Here is an 18,649-nt window from a genome sequence, read left to right as displayed (position 1 = left end):
GTCCACAACCCGGAAAGGGGGGGTGTGAGGTCGTCTCGAACCTGCGGGTATCGGGCTGCCCGCACATCACTATTCTGTGGCATCATCATGGCCATGCAGTGAAACGTGTAGAATGCAAATATAATCTGATCGCTCCGTGGTGCTCGCTGAAAGAATCCTGGGCCGGTGCAGTTTTCTGCCAATAGGAGCACCGGCAGGGGGTGTGAGGTAGGTATATACAATCTGCCTAACTTTTGGCACCCCCAAGTAAATAGAGCCTCTCCTTCTCCTTTAAGGCAATCATACACATCCCATACTGTTTCTGGGTTACTATTTTACAGGGGCAGTATATGTAAACTCATGTTTCTGCTCTGTATTGCCATCATGTCTTCCATCTCCACTCTGTCATCTTAAGAAATGGGTTTGCAAAATCGCAGAATTCTGGTAACTTTGTAAGAACATTTCCACCAAAGTTCCATTTTTGTGCAAATTGTAGCATTGGGCAGTATTTCAAATTCCATGAAATTCAACATTAAAGATCACTGTTGATGACCTTTAAAAAGAATTGAACTGCATTGCTTTGCCAAATAGCCTCCATACTGTTTACTCTGTAGCAGAACTTGGATGCACTTACTTTTAGCACCGGGGGTTCTCATGAAAAGTCTCTGTTTCTTCTTTTGACTTCTGCTGGGCTTGTAATCTGCTTCCCCACATACACACTCTTTATGTTTGCTTCCATAGCCCTTTGAATTTATGCTCCGCGTCCTCTTCTTTAGTGAAATAGTGTGCGAGGACCCTTTACATTTGTGAATGCGAAGCTTCCCAGACATGTCTTCAATGCACTGCCATTTCTACAAGGGATGAGAAGGATGCAGTTTACAGGGAAGTCCGTGAGCATCATTTCAAATATGTCAAGTTCAATATTATTAAATCTGACTTGGTTCTATGGGTTGAAAGAAATACACATGCTGATGGATAGGGAATAAGATAGAACACGGTACAAGTTTAGAACTAACAACACTTAAATAGACAGTGACATTTAAGACATTCTAAGTAGTTTCACTTAGAGGCTACAAATCCAAAGGGAACATTCTCCTATTCTGAAAGCAATGCCTGTACTAGAGCCAGTAGGTATATTTGTTATAAATGTCTAATGAGGTAGTCATTTATTTCAACGGATGTAAGGTGTTCAGTGCCTTAAATTCTAATTCTATTAGGGTCTAGGCAGAAATTCTGGATATACAGTGCGTTGTAAATATCACACATGAGGTATTGGCACCTCCTAACCTGGCTGCTGGAGATACAAACAAACTATTGTGTGTTTTGATGAAAAAAGAAAATAAATAATCCAAGTTTATAAGGTGGGGGGGTTATTTAATAAAAAGATCGAATATCTAAAACTCAAATTAATATTACCGACCCGAAAACTTGAATCGAATTCGACTAAATTCCAGTCAAATCTTGAATGTCGGGAAGTGAATTCGATTCAAGTTTTTGGGTCGGTAATATCTTCAAATTGGTCAATGGACCTCTCCCATTGACCTATACATGAACTCTGCAGGTTTTAGGTGGCGAATAGTCAAATTCAAAGGGGCAAGGTTTGATAAACCTCGAAATTTTAATTCGATTTGATTGAATTTTCAATTCAAACCTTAATAAATCTGCCCCAAAGTGTTGCACTTATCAGTCCCTGTACAGGTGTTGTAGGGTGCCACACACACACACACACACACACACACACACACACACACACACACACACCTGGGCCAGACTCTCATTAAAAATTAAAATAAAGCTAAGAGTATTTTACAGATTACCCTACTCGCACTACTAAGATCAGACAGATAAGTAGCTCCAGACTGGATCCAACAGCTGCTTCCCAAGAGGTAAGCATGTGAAGTTGTAACCATATGTGTAGTAAGAAAGGCATGGGGGTTCGCAATTATTCAATAAATGTGCTACAGAAATGCTAACAGTGATAACGACGGGATATTATATTACTCTATTGCTTCTGGGAAGATACTTAACCCAGTGGATCCTAATTATATTTGGCAAATGAGAAACAGTAGTTGACATGAATTGCTGCTCCATGCTAACACCTCTCTGGGCTGACAGAATTTACAACTATTGCTTCCTAGAAAGATGTATGGCGTTTCCTCTGCACCAGACCAGCTGAAATGTCTCTATGTGCAGTATCACATTACTCCCGTCAGCTCAAGTGTTGGAAAGTCAAGTTATATTTATGGACAGGGTTTCAAACCAGCACATTGAGGGCAACAGCTGATATATGTTAGGGAACACTTTTAGCATACACGCTATCCTAGTAGCAAGTCACTTGCACGATGTTCATGTATGCCTCACGGCTGTTTACATTTTCAGAGTAATCAGAAAAAAAAATCCCCTGCCATTTACAGGCCACTTTAGTTTTAGAAAATCTATGAGGTCCATTTTAAACTTTTCTATTAACAGATTTCCAAACACAGGAAGTCAAGAGTAAGTTGCACCAACGCTCATCCATTCATAGGCGTATTTCTTAGGCTTATCGAGAAAATAATTTTTATATAAGCTTCTTCATACTGAAATAAGAAACTTTCTAAATACAATTAAATTAAATATTCTGTACTTTTTATGAAATAATCAAGTTTATATTCACTATTCCTCTTTCAGCATCTGTTTCTCTTCATTCTCTCTTCATGCAGCAGTTGGGTTTTAGATATCCATCGACAGTTAGATCCAATATATCTTATAAGGGGGCTGCTTTTGCCTAGAAGATGTATTACAGGTCGCTCTATTAAAATCACCAGACATGATGTCTCTCTACATGCAGAATTTGTGCAAAAGGCAGTTATTTTGTTCGATTTTTTTTGTACTGGAATCAGTTTATTTGGGTGAGCTTTAATTCATCTGCTGGGAAAGAAGCCCACCTATAAGATATATTGGATCTAACTGTCAAATAATATCTGACACTCAACTGCTGTATGAAGACAGAATGAAGAGTAACAGATGCTGAGAGAGGGATAGTGAAGATAAACTTGATTATTTTAGAAATGGTACAGAATTTTTAATGGATTGTATTTAGAAAGTTTCTGATTTCAGTATGATGAATCATATATTAAATTCTCATTGTCGCTATAGTTCCCCTTTAAAAGCGTAGGAGAGTGAAGGATAACGTAGATGATGCAGCGCACTGTTCAAAAAAAAAAAAAAAAGCATGCCTCTCATTAACCAATAATAATAACATAAATTGTATAAAAACACAATATAAAATAAGATCTAAAGAGGTTTATCTGTTAATAACAGTAAATAACTGAAAGGTCTTATTGGTCACTATAGGTACAGATTTTGCTAAGGTTGTAGCAGTGAACTGGCCCATCGTCTTAGGAGGTTGGAGGCAGAAATGTTCTAAGCTTGGAATGTTTCTATTGAAATCTCATGCTTCCTCTCATTGATTTGCCTTTGTTATTTGTGCCTCTGTCTCCCTGTCTAGGGTGTTTTTAAGTGTGGGTAGCAAAATAAATTGTGAAGATTTTTTTGCTGGACTTTTTCATGAGATTTTATACTTTATGTTATGTTTATTGATGATTAATGCCCTAAAGCGCTGTATGATTTGGTAATAAAGTATAAGGGTTAGGCTCAAACACCTGTGACAACACAACAGATTCCTTCCTATTAGCATCAAAGTGCTGCATGAAACTTTTGCCTGTTGTATGCCGATGCACATTATTGGGTGATAATCACTGCCCAAGGCTAAATGTGGTTCGTCCCTTTGAAGTAAACTATACTTCCTCTGAATCAGAGTTAGGCAGGTTCCACTTAGGCAAAGAGGTTGAACTTGATGGACTTTAGTGATGTGCGGGTGAGGAAAAACTCAACATGCACCCAACCTTAACCCACACCTGACCCTTACCTGCAAACGGTTACTATTGTAGGACCTGCACCCATCTCATCTCACTCTATATGCTAGTCCTGTGCACATCTCTACTTCCAAGACATGGGGGTATACTATATTTATCAAAGAGTGAATTTAGAGATCACCAGAGTCCACTAGTGTGAAATTCCGTCACTCTCCATTCATTTCCATGGGATTTTTACAGGCATATTTATCAAAGGATGAACTTTCACTTTTACCCACTGATAAATACTTTTTTAAAAATCCCATAGAAATTAATGGAAACTAGCGGACTGTGATGATCTCTAACTTCACTCTTTGATAAATATACCCCAACGAATCTTTGGGAGCAGTGTAGGAGTGTTCTTTCCTAGTCTGACCCACACCCAACCCTAACCTGCAAAAGGTTGGCCAAATTTCAACATGAACCTGCCCAACTGTTGGTCAACCTGTGGGTCACATCGTGTTTCGGGTCAATGAGCACATCAATAACAGATGTATTGTTTTTTAAACCTCATCTACTATGTTACACTGATTTACCGTAGAGAAGAAAAAAGCCTTTCTAAAGGAGAAAAACTTCTAAAGGAGAAAACTGATGAAATAAAAGGCTGAAGTGGTCTATGGTGTCAGGAAGGGTTTGCCTAGCAGCTCTCTGCCAATATCTGGCTCACCATCTAACACCTCCACCAAGCAATCCCAGACGTGTATGGATTTACTCAAACTGTGCAGCTGGATTTGGAAAAGAAGTTTAGAAATGAACAGTTGGAAAAAAAGATTAGTTTCATAAGGAAAACAGACTTCTGAGCCAAACCAAATGACTTTTTCCTTTGTCAAAAATATTACTATAGGAATATGGACATGATGCTTTCCTGAAATGACAATATAATTCAACAAAAAAAAAAAAGAATAACAGAATAATGATGTGGAGTGTCTGCTTGGCAAACTTTGAGACTTCTGCTTCCTCCTGATTACAAAGGAAGCGACACAAAATGGGCCTTTTTGTATTAATTGTGTATATGGATGCAAAGCAATCGTTAAAAATAATGGCAAATAAACATCTTTGCTGCCAGGTTGGAAAAGGGGACAATTTATAGGTGGGGATAAAACATCAAGGGATGTTTATTTTGAGGGCTGGTATAATTTTTGCTGAGAGCATGGAAATGAGTGTTGGGGGAAATTTCAGTTTGACTGGAAGAAAACAATTGTGAGTGGGAGAAAATAATTACTACGGGATCATTTGTTTTAAGAAAAGAGTGATGAGGAGACATTAACTGGTAGTATAGGAATGTTGGGGAGGCAAATTTGCAAAAAAGTGAGTAAACAAAGAATGTTTAGGGTGGTGGCAGATTAGTAGCCCAGTGACAAATCTCCTCTTCTGTGGAGCGACTAATCTCCCTGTACTGCCTTCCCACTGGCTAGAATACGAAAACCGGCGGGATTGATTTGCATTTCCAAAGTTGCCCGAAGATTCGTATTCTAGCCGGTGGTAAAACAGGACGGGAAGATTTGAGGATGGGCGACTAATCTCCTCATCTGCCACCACCCTAACAGAGAAGAAGTTGGTGAGAATATACATGTGAAGGATAATACCTTATGTAGTGACAAAAAAAAACGAAATAATTGAAGACACAAGTACAAAAATAAAGGGAGTAATAGGAGGGTGATAATAGTGTATTGAAGTAAGTTGGAGAGGATATTGGAGTTGAATGAGAAATAAAAACAGGAATTAGAAAGAACAAAGTGAAGGTTTAAGGGAATCTGAGTAATTATCGACTAGGTTGGGGGAAGGAAGAAATGCTCAAAAGTGAACGTGGGGGAATGAACCCAAGTAAAGGGATGAAATAGTGCAGAAATACACCAAGGGTACAGAAAAATTGCCAAGAAAAGGAAGGATTGGGGAACTGACAATATGAATAAAGGGAAAGAGGGTTTGCAGAATAGAGTAATATACAAAAAGAAGAAATTTTTCATTTGAATACACTGAAGGAAACAGAGGATTGCAGGCTGTTCAATGCACCAAAGTAAGGAATTGTTAAATAATAGAACATACAGCCAAAACAAGTCTATAAACTCAGGGGAGTTAGTGTTGGCTGGTTAAATATACCCAGGAAAAAGAAGGAAATAATGTAGGCTAGGAAAGCTTTATCAACTTCCTAAATTATTTTCACTATTTAAATCTAGGTAAGAGGCACCGTGTACACTGGGATTATCATGCTTGCTTTCCACATCAAAGGTAAGAAGCTCAAGCTCTGACCAACCCTCATGTGATCCTTAAAGGAGAAACTATCACATCAAAACTACCCTTTTATGCACATTGTATTAAATATTTGAGAATGTCTGTAAAGTATTTACCTAAGGTTTTTTTTCCCCACTATGCTAATGAATGCAGGAAAGGGCACCAATACATCTTATAAACAACGGGTCCCGGTAGGAGATAACCCATGGTCAGACTTGTTTACCCAAGCACAAAAGTGACTACACCTTTTCCTTATTCCTGTAAATTATTATTTGTCCCTAAACGACACTACTTTACTAATCATTAAACATCGTTTTTATGCACGTTTTTTGCACAGCATTTTGAAAGGTACCTTTCATAGAGGTATGGGTTTGCAGAACACAGAGTAGAAACACAGTACAGGTATGGGTCCTGTTATCCAGAATGCTTGGGACCTAGTGTTTGCCGGTCTTTCTTTAATTTGGATCTTCATGCCATAAGTCTACTAGAAAATCATATAAACTTTAAACAAACCCAAAAGGCTGTTTTTGCTCCCAACAAGGATTCATTATATCTTAATTTGGATCAAGTACAAGGTACTGTTTTATTACTATAAAGAAAAACATTTTTTAAAATTTGGATTAGTTGGATAAAATCTAGAGTCTATGGAGTCTATGGGAGACGGCCTTTCCGTAATTCGGCGCTTTTCTGGTTTCCGGATAATGGATCCCATACCTGTATAATCACACAGAGCTTAGTTTTAGATTTGGTTTGAATTTTTGGATTCTGGTTGTCTCAAATGCATGCGCAAAAGGCAAGGATACACGGCTATATTTCAAGAGAGCATTATTATGGTTCATGTGGCAGTTTAGAAGGTATATATAATTCCACAGCTGCCACCAGTGCCGTTTTCTTTTTAATTAATGGCATTGACCCCACTGCCCAGCAAACCAACTCCAGCTGTTATCTGCTATAAACCAGATGGTAGAGTGCTTGTTTTGAGAGGTTGGAAACTCCAATAAGATAATTACATTCACATGAACCCTCAACATTGTTCAACACGATTAGCTAAAAGTACAACTAGTTGTAAAACAGAGATGTTGTGTTCCGAGCTCACCCGCTATTGTGAGGTGTCCTAGTACTCGTAGCCAGTCATTGTAAGGAGCCATGATGGCAAAAAGGCTGTTATGAAGAATTATTTAGTGTAAAGTATTTAACACCATTAGCTTCAAATTGCTTGTCAACCATAAGGTTCAGTATACACAGGTACACATGGACAGGAGGCACCACAAAACAAAGTGCAGATTTATCGTATCTATATTAGAACTCAACCGATCCTGCGCTTGTGAAGGGGTTAGCAATTAATCGGTTGTGTGGCAAAAAGGAAATTCTTTAGTAAGAGATTTGTGTGGAGCAATAAGCTTAATACTGGCTCACAGGACCGTAATCCTATCATAATCTTTAAAAGAATTCTTTTTTTATAAAGGCAACGTGTACTTATTCATAATAGTACAGTCAGTACAAAAAAAACCCGAAAGTCAAGCATTTGCTGACAAACTATTTTCTAGACAAGATTTAAAGTGGAACGATCATGAAGACAAAAAATGTAATATAAGCTTAAGAAATAAATAACTTACAAATATACTCAATTCAAAATCCTGTACCCTTTCTGAAATAAGTAAGCTATGCCTCTCCCAGCAACCTGTTGCTCTATATGGAGTCAATTTTCAAAAATCTGACTCCAACACAAACCCTGTGCATAGAGAAATTAATTGCTTAGAGGGAAACAGGGACAAAGTGAACACCAATTAGAAAAAGTGTGAGTCTCAACTACATCCCAATCATGCATGAATGGGTAACAGATGGCAATATAAGGTACCACTAAATTCACTCTTCCTCCTTGACCTCACCTGTCCTGGCTGCTCACATGCAGTCTGGTATCTGGCCTGTTGGCACAACTCCTTCACTCGCTCGTATTTTGGTAAGTGATTGGACTGTGGAGTGCTTTTGCTTGGCTCCTCCTTCTTTCGCAGAAATTTTCTAGTATGACGAGAAAAAGCACAATTTAGCAGATTAGCAGCGTTTCCAGTGTCCAACATGACAGCCTAAGAACGTGTCCTCTTATGCAATAATTAGAGCAAATAGATCCTCAAATAGATCCTCTATACATAATCAATAATGGCCACCATAGCTCCACCTTAAAAGCCTAGAGAAACAGTCCTGTCACACAATGAAGGAATTGTTCAGTATAAAAATAAAAACTGGGTAAATAGATAGGCTGTGCAAAATAACAAATGTTTCTAATATAGTTAGTTAGCCAAACACAAAGGGGCACATTTACTTAGCTCGAGTGAAGGATTAGAATAAAAAATACTTCGAATTTCGAAGTATTTTTTTGGCTACTTCGACTACGACTCGAACTTAAAATCATTCGACAATTCGATAGTCGAAGTACTGTCTCTTTAAAAAAAACTTCGACCACCTACTTCGCCACCTAAAACCTACCGAGGTACAATGTTAGCCTATGGGGAAGGTCCCCATAGGCTTTCTAACCAATTTCTGATCGAAGGAAAATCGTTCGATCGATGGATTAAAATCCTTAGAATAGTTCGATCGAACGAATTGCGCTAAATCCTTCGACTTAGATATTCGAAGTCGAAGGATTTAACTTCGAGGGTTAATTAACCCTCTATATTCGACCAATAGTAAATGTGCCCCATAATGTATAAGGACTGGAGTGATTGGATGTGTAACATAATAACCACAACACTACTTCCTGCTTTGCAGCTCTCATAGTTTCCACTGATTGATTACCAGGCAGTAACCAATCAGTGACTTGAAGGGGCGAGGGCACATGGGTCATAACTGTTGCTTTTGAATCTGAGCTGAATGCTGAGGATCAATTACAAACTCACTGAACAGTTATGTCCCATGTGGCCCCCCTTCAAGTCACTGACTAACTCAGAGTTAAAGAGCTGAAAACAGGAAGTAGTGTTCTGGCTATCATGTTATAGTTAGACATTCAGCCTTTATACATTACATTTTTGGCTGACTAACTATATTAGAAACATTTTTTATTTTGCACAGCCTATCTATTTACCCAGTTTTTATTTTTACACTGAACTGTTCCTTTAAAACGACTGCAGAAAACAGTAAAACAAAAAGTTTTCTGGATTCCTTAGCATTATTCTTTTCAACATTTTACTATTTTACGTATATGAATGGCATAAAGGAACATTTGCATGTGTATCTTATTAGATCCTATGTCCATTAATTCTATTCATTAGGACACAGGATCATACTGTATGCTCTCTAAATCTATACTTATTGGATTCGTATACATTTTTACTTAGGACATACGTTTATGTTTTGCTGAACATATGTTTACAATACACATAAAAGAAAGCATGTTCTTGAAATTAGAATTGTCTTGCGAAATAAAGACCAATTAATTTTCCAAAACTATTATTGTCCTCTCATAATTTACTGTTCAGGATGAAGGAAGGACAAATGTTTTAATTTTCTACAGGCTTAAAACATGTAAACAGTAAAGGCACACCAGCAGTGTATGATAACGAATCATACCACCCCCTACTAACTCTACAGGTATGGGACCTGTTATCCGGAATGCTCGGGACCAGGGGGTTTCCGGATAATGGATCTTTCCCTAATCTGGATCTTCATACCTTACATCTTCTAGAAAATCATGTAAACATTAAATAAACCCAATAGACTGGTTTTGCTTCCACTAAGGATTAATTATATCTTAGTTTGGATCAAGTAAAAGGTAATGTTTTAAAGGGGTTGTTCACCTTTAAGTTAACTTTTAGTATGTTATAGAATGGCCACTTCTAAGCAACTTTTCAATTGGTCTTCATTATTTATTGTTTATGGTTTTTGAATTATATGCTTTCTTCTTCTGATTCTCTCCAGCTTTCAAATGAGGGTCACTGATCCTATCCAAAAACAAATGCTCTGTAAGGCTCCACATTTATAGTTATTGCTACTTTTTATTACTCATCTTTCTATTCAGGTCTCTTTCTGCTATTCATATTCCGGTGTTTTTTTCAAATCAGAGCACGGTTGCTAGGGTAATTTGGACCTTGCAAACTACAGAGCTGCTGAATAAATAACAAAAACTACAAGTAATAAAAAAAGAAAATGAATTGCAAATTGTCTCAGAATATCACCCTCTACATCATACTAAAAGTTAACTTAAAGGTGAACCAACTCTTTAATATTAGAGAAAAGGGAAATCATTTTTAAAAATTTGGATGTCTTATGTGAGATGGCCATTCCTTAATTCTGAGAATTCTGGATAACAGGTTTCCGGATAACGTATCCCATTACAGAATATTATTATTGCCTTTCCTGGTATTCCTTTTTGCACTAAAGATAGAAGGTATCATTTAGGACCGCAAGTGCAGTTGAGTTGGTGCAAACTTCCCCACAGTCATTTCAGCAGCCATTAATTATAGGTATGATGATGTGTGAAGATGCATTCCTTGCACCTTTGTATACATGCAATCAAAGCCACTGTCTACATTCTGTTCTGAATTGAGAGCTGCTGCGCCTACATGTACAAGGAAACCCTGAAGCTACAGCCACCTCCAGACCAGGTGGTAATTTCAGGGTCCCTTGAGTATCCTGCATTTAAAACATCAGGTACACCCCAAGCAAGCTAATCTCTGTAACATAAGTCCCTGATTCCTGGCCTGGGGAAACCCTTCGATAGGGCAAGGAGCAAATGGGTGATGAGATGTGGGCAGAGGCAACTGATGGACTATATGAATACCTAATCTCTACCAAAGACAAAATAGTGCAAAACAGAATAATTCACAGGACATATAACTTATTCTGGGCATGTCCGATGGTACATAAGTACTGGGAGGAAGTAGTGAAATACATTAAAGGGATACCGTCATGTGAAAACATGTTTTTTCCCCAAAACGCATCCGTTAATAGTGCTGCTCCAGCAGAATTCTGCACTGAAATCCATTTCTCAAAAGAGCAAACAGATTTTTTTATATTTAATTTTGAAATCTGACATGGGGCTAGACATATTGTCAGTTTCCCAGCTGCCCCAGTCATGTGACTTCTGCCTGCACTTGAGGATGGAACTACTTTCTGGCAGGCTGTTATTTCTCCTACTTAATATAACTGAATCAGTCTCAGTGGGACTTGGCTTTTACTATTGAGTGTTGTTCTTAGATCTTCCAGGGAGCTGTTATCTTGTGTTAGGGAGCTGCTATCTCGTTACCATTGTTCTGTCTTTAGGCTGCTGGGTGGAAAAGGTTGGGGGTGATATCACTCCAACTTGCAGTACAGCAGTAATGAGTGATTGAAGTTTATCAGAGCACAAGTCACATGACTGGGGGCAGCTGGGAAATTGACAATATGTCTAGCCCCATGCCAGATTTCAAAACTGAATATAATAAAATCTGTGTGCTCTTTTGAAAAATAGATTTCAGTGCTGAATTCTGCTGGAGCAGCACTATTAACTAATGCATTTTGAAAAAACATGTTTTCCCATGACAATATCCCTTTAACGAACAAGTCTTACTACCTGGCATTCTTGCCCCGGAGGTATGCTTGTTGGGACTAATAGAGGACACGGTTCCGCTGAATAAGACCAAAACCCTACTGAAGACGCTATACTTCAATGAAATGGATGAGCCCCCTTCCTCCACAGGTATAGCAATGGGTCCAACTAATAAACAATATGCTGCCAGTTATCAAACTAACTTATGTGGCCAGACGGTGCCCCCAAATGTTTGAGAAGGTTTGTGACCCCTGGCTGGAGGTCAATCCAGGGATAGCTCCCTAAGAATACAAGGAAATTCACTTCACATAACCAACCTCCAATAACATTAATTCCCCTCAAGGTTCCACCCATTGACTACTGGTGTATGTCCTACTCTATATTCCTGCTGTGTATAACTTACTATTAACTGGCAAACAAGTTTATGTGTTGTTGTGTTTAATAAAATCCTTTAAAAAAAAAAAAAAAAAAAGAATCGGGTACAGAAGTAGTCTCAATGCTGAACACAAGAAATGAAGCCAACCATACTTATTTGTGCCAGATTCATGGTAAAGTGCATTCACAATTGCGGTTTGGCTGTCAGGCGCAACTGATGACCACTATGGTGCTGGAATTCTGGGGGGAAATGCTGTATTGTGGGGAAAAACTATAATGACTGCATTTGCACACTGCACTTGGCTCATAAATGCCCCTATAGTTTCTAATTTAATTTCTTTAAGAAATGTCGAGAATTATTTAAAAGAAGTAAGATCAAGTCCTGCTTATGCCAGTGCTGTTCAAGTTATTAAACAGTGCCTTGATTATTTCTCACGCAGCAGCCCCATGGGCCTCCAGTTGGACAGCTGTGCTTATAAAAAAAGATTTGGTTTTAAGTTGTGGTCATGTACAAGAAATTAATTGTGACAAGGGAAACAACATCTGATTATTACCCTCTTTCCACAAGAAATGTATCTCTCCAAATTTTGTTCTTCTTATTGGTCCGTAGCCTGAAAGTAAATTTAAAAAGTGAATATTTTTATTCATACAGGCAATTTTCCATGTTTATATAAAAAACAAACCAACTAGCCAGTGACATTGTGCTGCATTCAAGTCCAGTTACCCTATCTCCATATTAACAAAAAAAAAGATTTAAAACATGTTATAGAACGTTTGTGAATTCACAGTTATATATTAGTTAAAATAATCTACAAATGTTCGGTATTTATTGATATTTATCTCATTATAACGTAATGCTTGTTTGTACTCATTATTTTCTGTTCAGAGACATTCTGTAGCCAACTGAATTCATTTGATTCAATTGGGCCTCAGACCAAAAAGGACTCACATGGGGAGGCCCATGTATCAAAGGTCGAATTTATGTTAATTTTTTTTAGTTCGAACATAATCACAATTCGACTGGGGGGTTATTTAAGAAAAAATTTGAATGTCTAATATTCGATCTAATGTTTCCAACCCCAAAATTCTAAATTAATTTGACTTAAATTGACTTGTACATGAACTCGGCAGGTTTTAGGTGGCAAATATTCGAATTATAACTGTTTCCATGGTCGAGGTGTGATAAATCACCACATTCAAATAGGGGGATTAAGATTCAAATGTGTGAATTTTGAAACTTGAAAATTAAAATTTACTATTTGACCCTTGACAAATCTACCCCTTAGGCTTGCTACCTCCAGTTCCAACAAATAACACAATGAAGGTTTAGATAACACATTGGTCAGGGTTTGAAAGTATCAGAGCTTGGAAGGGGAGGTATTTTTTCCACTTGCCGTAAAGGGATTCGGTCATGATTTTTATGATGTAGTTTTCATTCCTGAACCAGCAAGTGTATTTTTTTAAATGTATAATATTGGTGTGTAGGCAGCCATCTCAGGTCATTTTGCCTGGTCATGTGCTTTCAGAAAGAGCCAGCACTTTAGGATGGAACTGCTTTCTGGCAGGCTGTTTTTCTCCTACTCAATGTAACTGAATGTGTCTCAGTGGGACTTGGCTTTTTACTATTGAGTGATGTTCTTATATCTACCAAGGAGCTGTTATGTTGTGTTAGGGAGCTGTTATATGGTTACCTTCCCATTGTTCTGTTGTTAGGCTGCTGGGGGGGGGGTGATATCACTCCAACTTGCAGTAAAGCAGTAAAGAGTGACTAAAGTTTATCAGAACACAAGTCACATGACTGGGGGCAGCTGGGAAACTGACAATATGTCTAGCCCAATGTCAGATTTCAAAATTAAATATAAAAAAATCTGTTGCTCTTTTGAGAAATGGATTTCAGTGCAGAATTCTGCTGGAGCAGCACTATTAACTGATGCGTTTAGAAAAAAACATGTTTTCCCATGACAGTATCCCTTTAACAAACCCAAATCCTCCCCACATAAGGCACTGAAATAGCCAGGGAGTCCAATATCTGTGGTCCAAACTGGACCCCGACATTGACAATCTCAGTAATTTAGTTGCTGCTTGAAAAGGAAAAAAAAAAAAAAAGACGAACTAACCTGTTACCGGGTCTTTCAATGTCCAGCAACGTTAAAACAGACTTCCCATCCATATCAGGAGGTGTGTCCAGCCCAGCTATATCCAGAATAGTTGGGGCAAGATCTAAATTCAAGACCATCTGAGGCACTCTGTAACACACACATAATTATATTTATGTAAATAATATGGTATGATTGTAGTGTAAATATATATATATATATATATATATATATATATTATATATATATATATATATATATATATATATATATATATATATATATATATATATATATATATATATATATATATATATATATATATATATTATATATATAAATAATACTGTGGCTCTCTTGTACATAATGGAATTGACTACTCTGTCACTGTTCATACTAGATGTGCATTTTCCCAAATTTTTTGAACTGTGCAAGTGTTTATGTTTACATTGGTTACCAACTGGTCTAATTCATTGCCTGTTTTCAAGCTCTGACTGTTGCTTAGTTCTAGTCTTCACAACTTTAAACTTAAAAACAATAAATGACACAAGGCAAAATAGAGAAAATGTATACCTGCATACATATTCTTCGGCACACCACTTACTTTTCCTTTTTTCTTTAGGGTGCATTCAACTCCTCCAGCTACTTCCAAGCCTGGTTTTCATACAACAATTCCCATAGGGAGGAAGCACACCAAAAATATGATTTTGCCTTTTAGGACATTTATTCAGCAGTGTTGGCACTGCTGCCAACACTGCTGAATAAATGTCCTAAAAGGCAAAATCATATGTTTGGTGTGCTTCCTCCCTATGGGAATTGTTGTATGAAAATAGAGAAAATGCCTTGTACAGGTATGGGACCTGTTATCCAGAATGCTCGGGACCTGAGGTTTTCCGGATAATGGATCTTTCCATAATTTGGATCTTCGTACCTTAAGTCTACTAGAAAATCACATAAACATTTAATAAACCCAATAGGCTGGTTTTGCTTCCAATAAGGATTAATTATATCTTAGTAGGGATCAAGTACAAGGTATTTTTTTATTATTACAGGGACAAAGGAAATCATTTTAAAAATTTGGATCATTTGGATATAATGGAGTCTATGACGGTCATTCCATAATTCTTAGCTTTCTGGGTTTTTCGGATAATGGATCCCCTACCTGTACAATGATGTTAAGTGTTGGGTGTGGTGGTGGCATTATATTAATGGCATTATATTAATGGTAAGGATAAAATCAAGTGGTGCTACTTCTGTAACCATTATAAATATGCAACAAGAAGGAAGTGAATTAAAGTGAATTGTCCCAGTGGTGCCTTTCAGTAATTCTGAGCTTTCTGGATAATGGGTTTCCGGATAACGGATCCCTACCTTTACTACATATATGTAATACACAGAGCAAGCCACACAGCCTGCTGTGGTTAGCAGGTCATTCAGAACCATTTAAATAGCTGCTGCTAGTTTATTTTTAAAAAATGATTGAAAATATGGGCAGCTACTCCCAATTGTACTTACACTGATCCTGGTTCCACGTTAGGCCCACGTACAAAGAAAGGAACGCGAATATCGAAGTCATACGGCATCGATTTCCCTTTGACCAGTCCAAACTGCCCTATGTGATAGCCATGATCTGATGTGTAGATGAGGTAGGTGTTTTCCAGTTCCCCAATGTCCACCAGCATATTATACAACTGCAAACAAAATTCATAGTTTGTTCATGTCTTACTAAATCATAGTAACGTAGATTGCATTACATTTATAAATATGATTACTTGTTACAAAAAAGTAAGACACATGATGGTAGAGCAATGTATTAGTACTTGTTAGTCATCAGGTTGTTAACGCACATCTAAAGATCTGGCCATTTATGTTTCACTAATGTTTTCAAACAGAGGGTGGATTATAGAAAATTATGTAAACATCAAGGGTTTGGCCTTTGTTGGTGGCTGACCATTATCTGTGGCTGCTCTTTGATTTAAGGGTATGTATCATGGTGAGAATTTATTTTTATCTGTCTCATAAGTTTATTCTTAATGGGTACCGTAAATAGGTCACCCTTAGGGTCTGGCCACATGGGCAGATTCAGGGAGATTAGTTGCCAGACGACAAATCTCCTTCTTCGCGGCGACTAATCTCCCCGATCTGCCTTCCGCCGGCTAAAATGTAAATCGCCTGGGGGCAGGCACACGGAGTGCTTTGTTTTCCGAAGTCGCCCAGAAGTTTCCTCGTGAGGCAATTACGGGCGACTTCGGAAAATGAAGCGTTCCTGCCCCCAGGTGATTTACATTTTAGCCGGCGGAAGGCAGGAGAAGACAGATTGGGGAGATTAGTCGCCGCGGAGAAGAGGAGATTTGTCGCCTGGCGACTAATCTCCCGAATCTGCCCATGTGGCCAGACCCTAAAAGTAATTTAAGTATGATGTAGAGCAGGGGTCCCCAACCTTTTTTACCTGTGAGCCACATTCAAATGTAAAAAGAGTTGGGGAGCAACACAAGCATGAAAAAGTCCCTTAGGGTGCCAAATAAGGGCTGTGATTGGCTATTTGGTAGCCCCTATGCGGACTGGCAGCCTACAAGAGGCTTTACTTGGCACTATACTTCGTTTTTATGCAATTAAAACTTGCTTTCAAGCTCGGAATTCAAAAATAAGCACCTCCTTTGAGGACCCTGAGAGCAACATCCAAGTGGTTGGAGAGCAACATGTTGCTCGCGAGCTACTGGTTGGGGATCACTGATGTAGAGAGTGATATTCTGAGACAACTTGCAGTTGCAGTCGTCATTTTTATTGGTTTTTGAATGATTGTGTTTTTTGTTCTGCAGCTCTCCAGTTTAGAATTTCAGCAGCTATCTGGTTGCTGGGGTCCAATTCACCCTAGTAACCAGGCAGTGGTTTGAATGAGAGACTGAAATATGAGGCAACAATAAGAATGCAAGTGTAGACTCACAAAGCAATAGTGTTTTGGCTGCAAGGGTCAATATTTGGAACTTGAAAGAAGCAGAAAAACACCCAAATAATTATAACTGTAAAAATGAAAAGTTACCGAGAGTCAGACATTCTAGACTATATTAAAACTGAACTTAATGATTAACACTGTAAATGTACTGCAATACAATATATAAATGTCATTCATATTAACTATCCCTGTAACTGTACTGCAATACAATATATAAATCTCATACATCTTAATGTCTATGGTGTAACATCTCCCAGTTATTTAAAGAAAAGAATATTATTGCACATAACCGCAATATAACCTATGGCTGGTGGTTATGATCACTGCCATTTTTTGGGTCGCACCTATATATAAGGCATAATGTATTTCGCTCATTTTACATTTTCTTGTATTTTACACCATTTTTTTGGCCCCCTGAAAAAATTTAAAATGTCAGTTCTACTGTAAGCTACCTTCTCCATAGAGTCATCAACTGATAAGAGAGTCTGTAGCCTCTTTCTATGCAGCACATTGGTAAACTCCATGTGTATAGGAAGCATGGCGCCTGTATACTGCATGATCCAGTGTTTGTCCATATTGGGAGCATAGTTATAGCTTGGAGTTCTGAAAGAAAGAAAAATAATATGTAAGCTTTATCAGACAAATGAAACACAATTTGTAGTGTAAACTGGGAACCTAGCACTACCTCTCCAATCTAACTAAAATCGCCTCCTTATTAATTTATAAACCATTAGGGTAAGAGCACACCTGGAGATTCGGGGAGATTTAGTCGCCTCTTCGGGGCGATTTAGTCGCCTCTTAAGGCTATCTATCTAAGGGCGACTAATCTCCCCAAACTACTTCCCTGTGTCTTCCGTCTGCTTCAATAAAAAAAAGGCTGGGTCAATGCAATCATTTATATAAACAAGCTGCTGTGCAGCAATGGAGGCAATTAAAACAGGGCTAAATGGCAGAGGTTAAATAGTGGATAACAGATAAGCTCTGTAGAACTAGGGATCCACCGAATCCAGGATTTGGATTCGGACAGAATTCGGCCTTTTTCAGCAAGATTCGGCCTAATCTTTCTGCCCGGCTGAACCGAATCAGAATCCTAATTTGCATATGCAAATTAGGGGTGGGGAGGGAAATCGTGTGACTTTTTGTCACAAAACAAGGAAGTAAAAAATGTTTTCCCCTTCCCACCCCAATTTGCATATGCAAATTAGGATCCGGCTTGGTATTCAGCCGAATCTTTCGAGAAGGATTCGGCCGAATCCAAAATAGTGGATTCGGTGCATCCCTACGTAGAACACAATTAAATTGTACAGAGCTTATCTGAGCCTTTTCTCCTTTGAATTGCTGTCCCTATAGCTACACAGCAGCTTTTTTTTACATACTAATTATATAACTATAGTATTGCTTCTGAAGCAAACGCACCAATTTTACTACTTCAGGACAACACTCCATTATATTGCCATGGGCAACATCGCTGGTGATGTTGGGTTATGCCCAACGCAGTCATCCCACATAGAAACACGGCAGTCAAAAACACACTTTCCCGTCTGCAGCAACTTATGACCACCACATGCCATAGCCCTTGTTTATATCTACATTAAATCTA

General features: G+C 38.2%; 1 protein-coding gene across 3 annotated transcripts in view; it reads right to left on the bottom strand.

Annotated features, from left to right (window-relative positions):
- Window positions 1–18,649, bottom strand: part of sulf1.L (sulfatase 1 L homeolog) — a 91,884-nt gene that overhangs the window by 16,788 nt on the left and 56,447 nt on the right. For all 3 annotated transcript variants that reach the window (XM_041566489.1, XM_018268075.2, XM_018268077.2), the window contains exons 7-12: window positions 17,502–17,652; window positions 15,612–15,787; window positions 14,118–14,246; window positions 12,555–12,611; window positions 7,994–8,123; window positions 614–830 (exon numbers count right to left, since the gene is read on the bottom strand). In XM_041566489.1, coding sequence (XP_041422423.1) covers window positions 614–830; window positions 7,994–8,123; window positions 12,555–12,611; window positions 14,118–14,246; window positions 15,612–15,787; window positions 17,502–17,652 — 860 coding nt within the window. The remainder of the gene's footprint in view (window positions 1–613; window positions 831–7,993; window positions 8,124–12,554; window positions 12,612–14,117; window positions 14,247–15,611; window positions 15,788–17,501; window positions 17,653–18,649) is intronic.

Source organism: Xenopus laevis, chromosome 6L (assembly GCF_017654675.1).
Source record: "Xenopus laevis strain J_2021 chromosome 6L, Xenopus_laevis_v10.1, whole genome shotgun sequence".
In the NCBI taxonomy this organism is placed as follows: domain Eukaryota; kingdom Metazoa; phylum Chordata; class Amphibia; order Anura; family Pipidae; genus Xenopus; species Xenopus laevis.
Note: the sequence above shows the minus strand (reverse complement) of the source record. Positions and strands in the feature narration are given on the sequence as shown.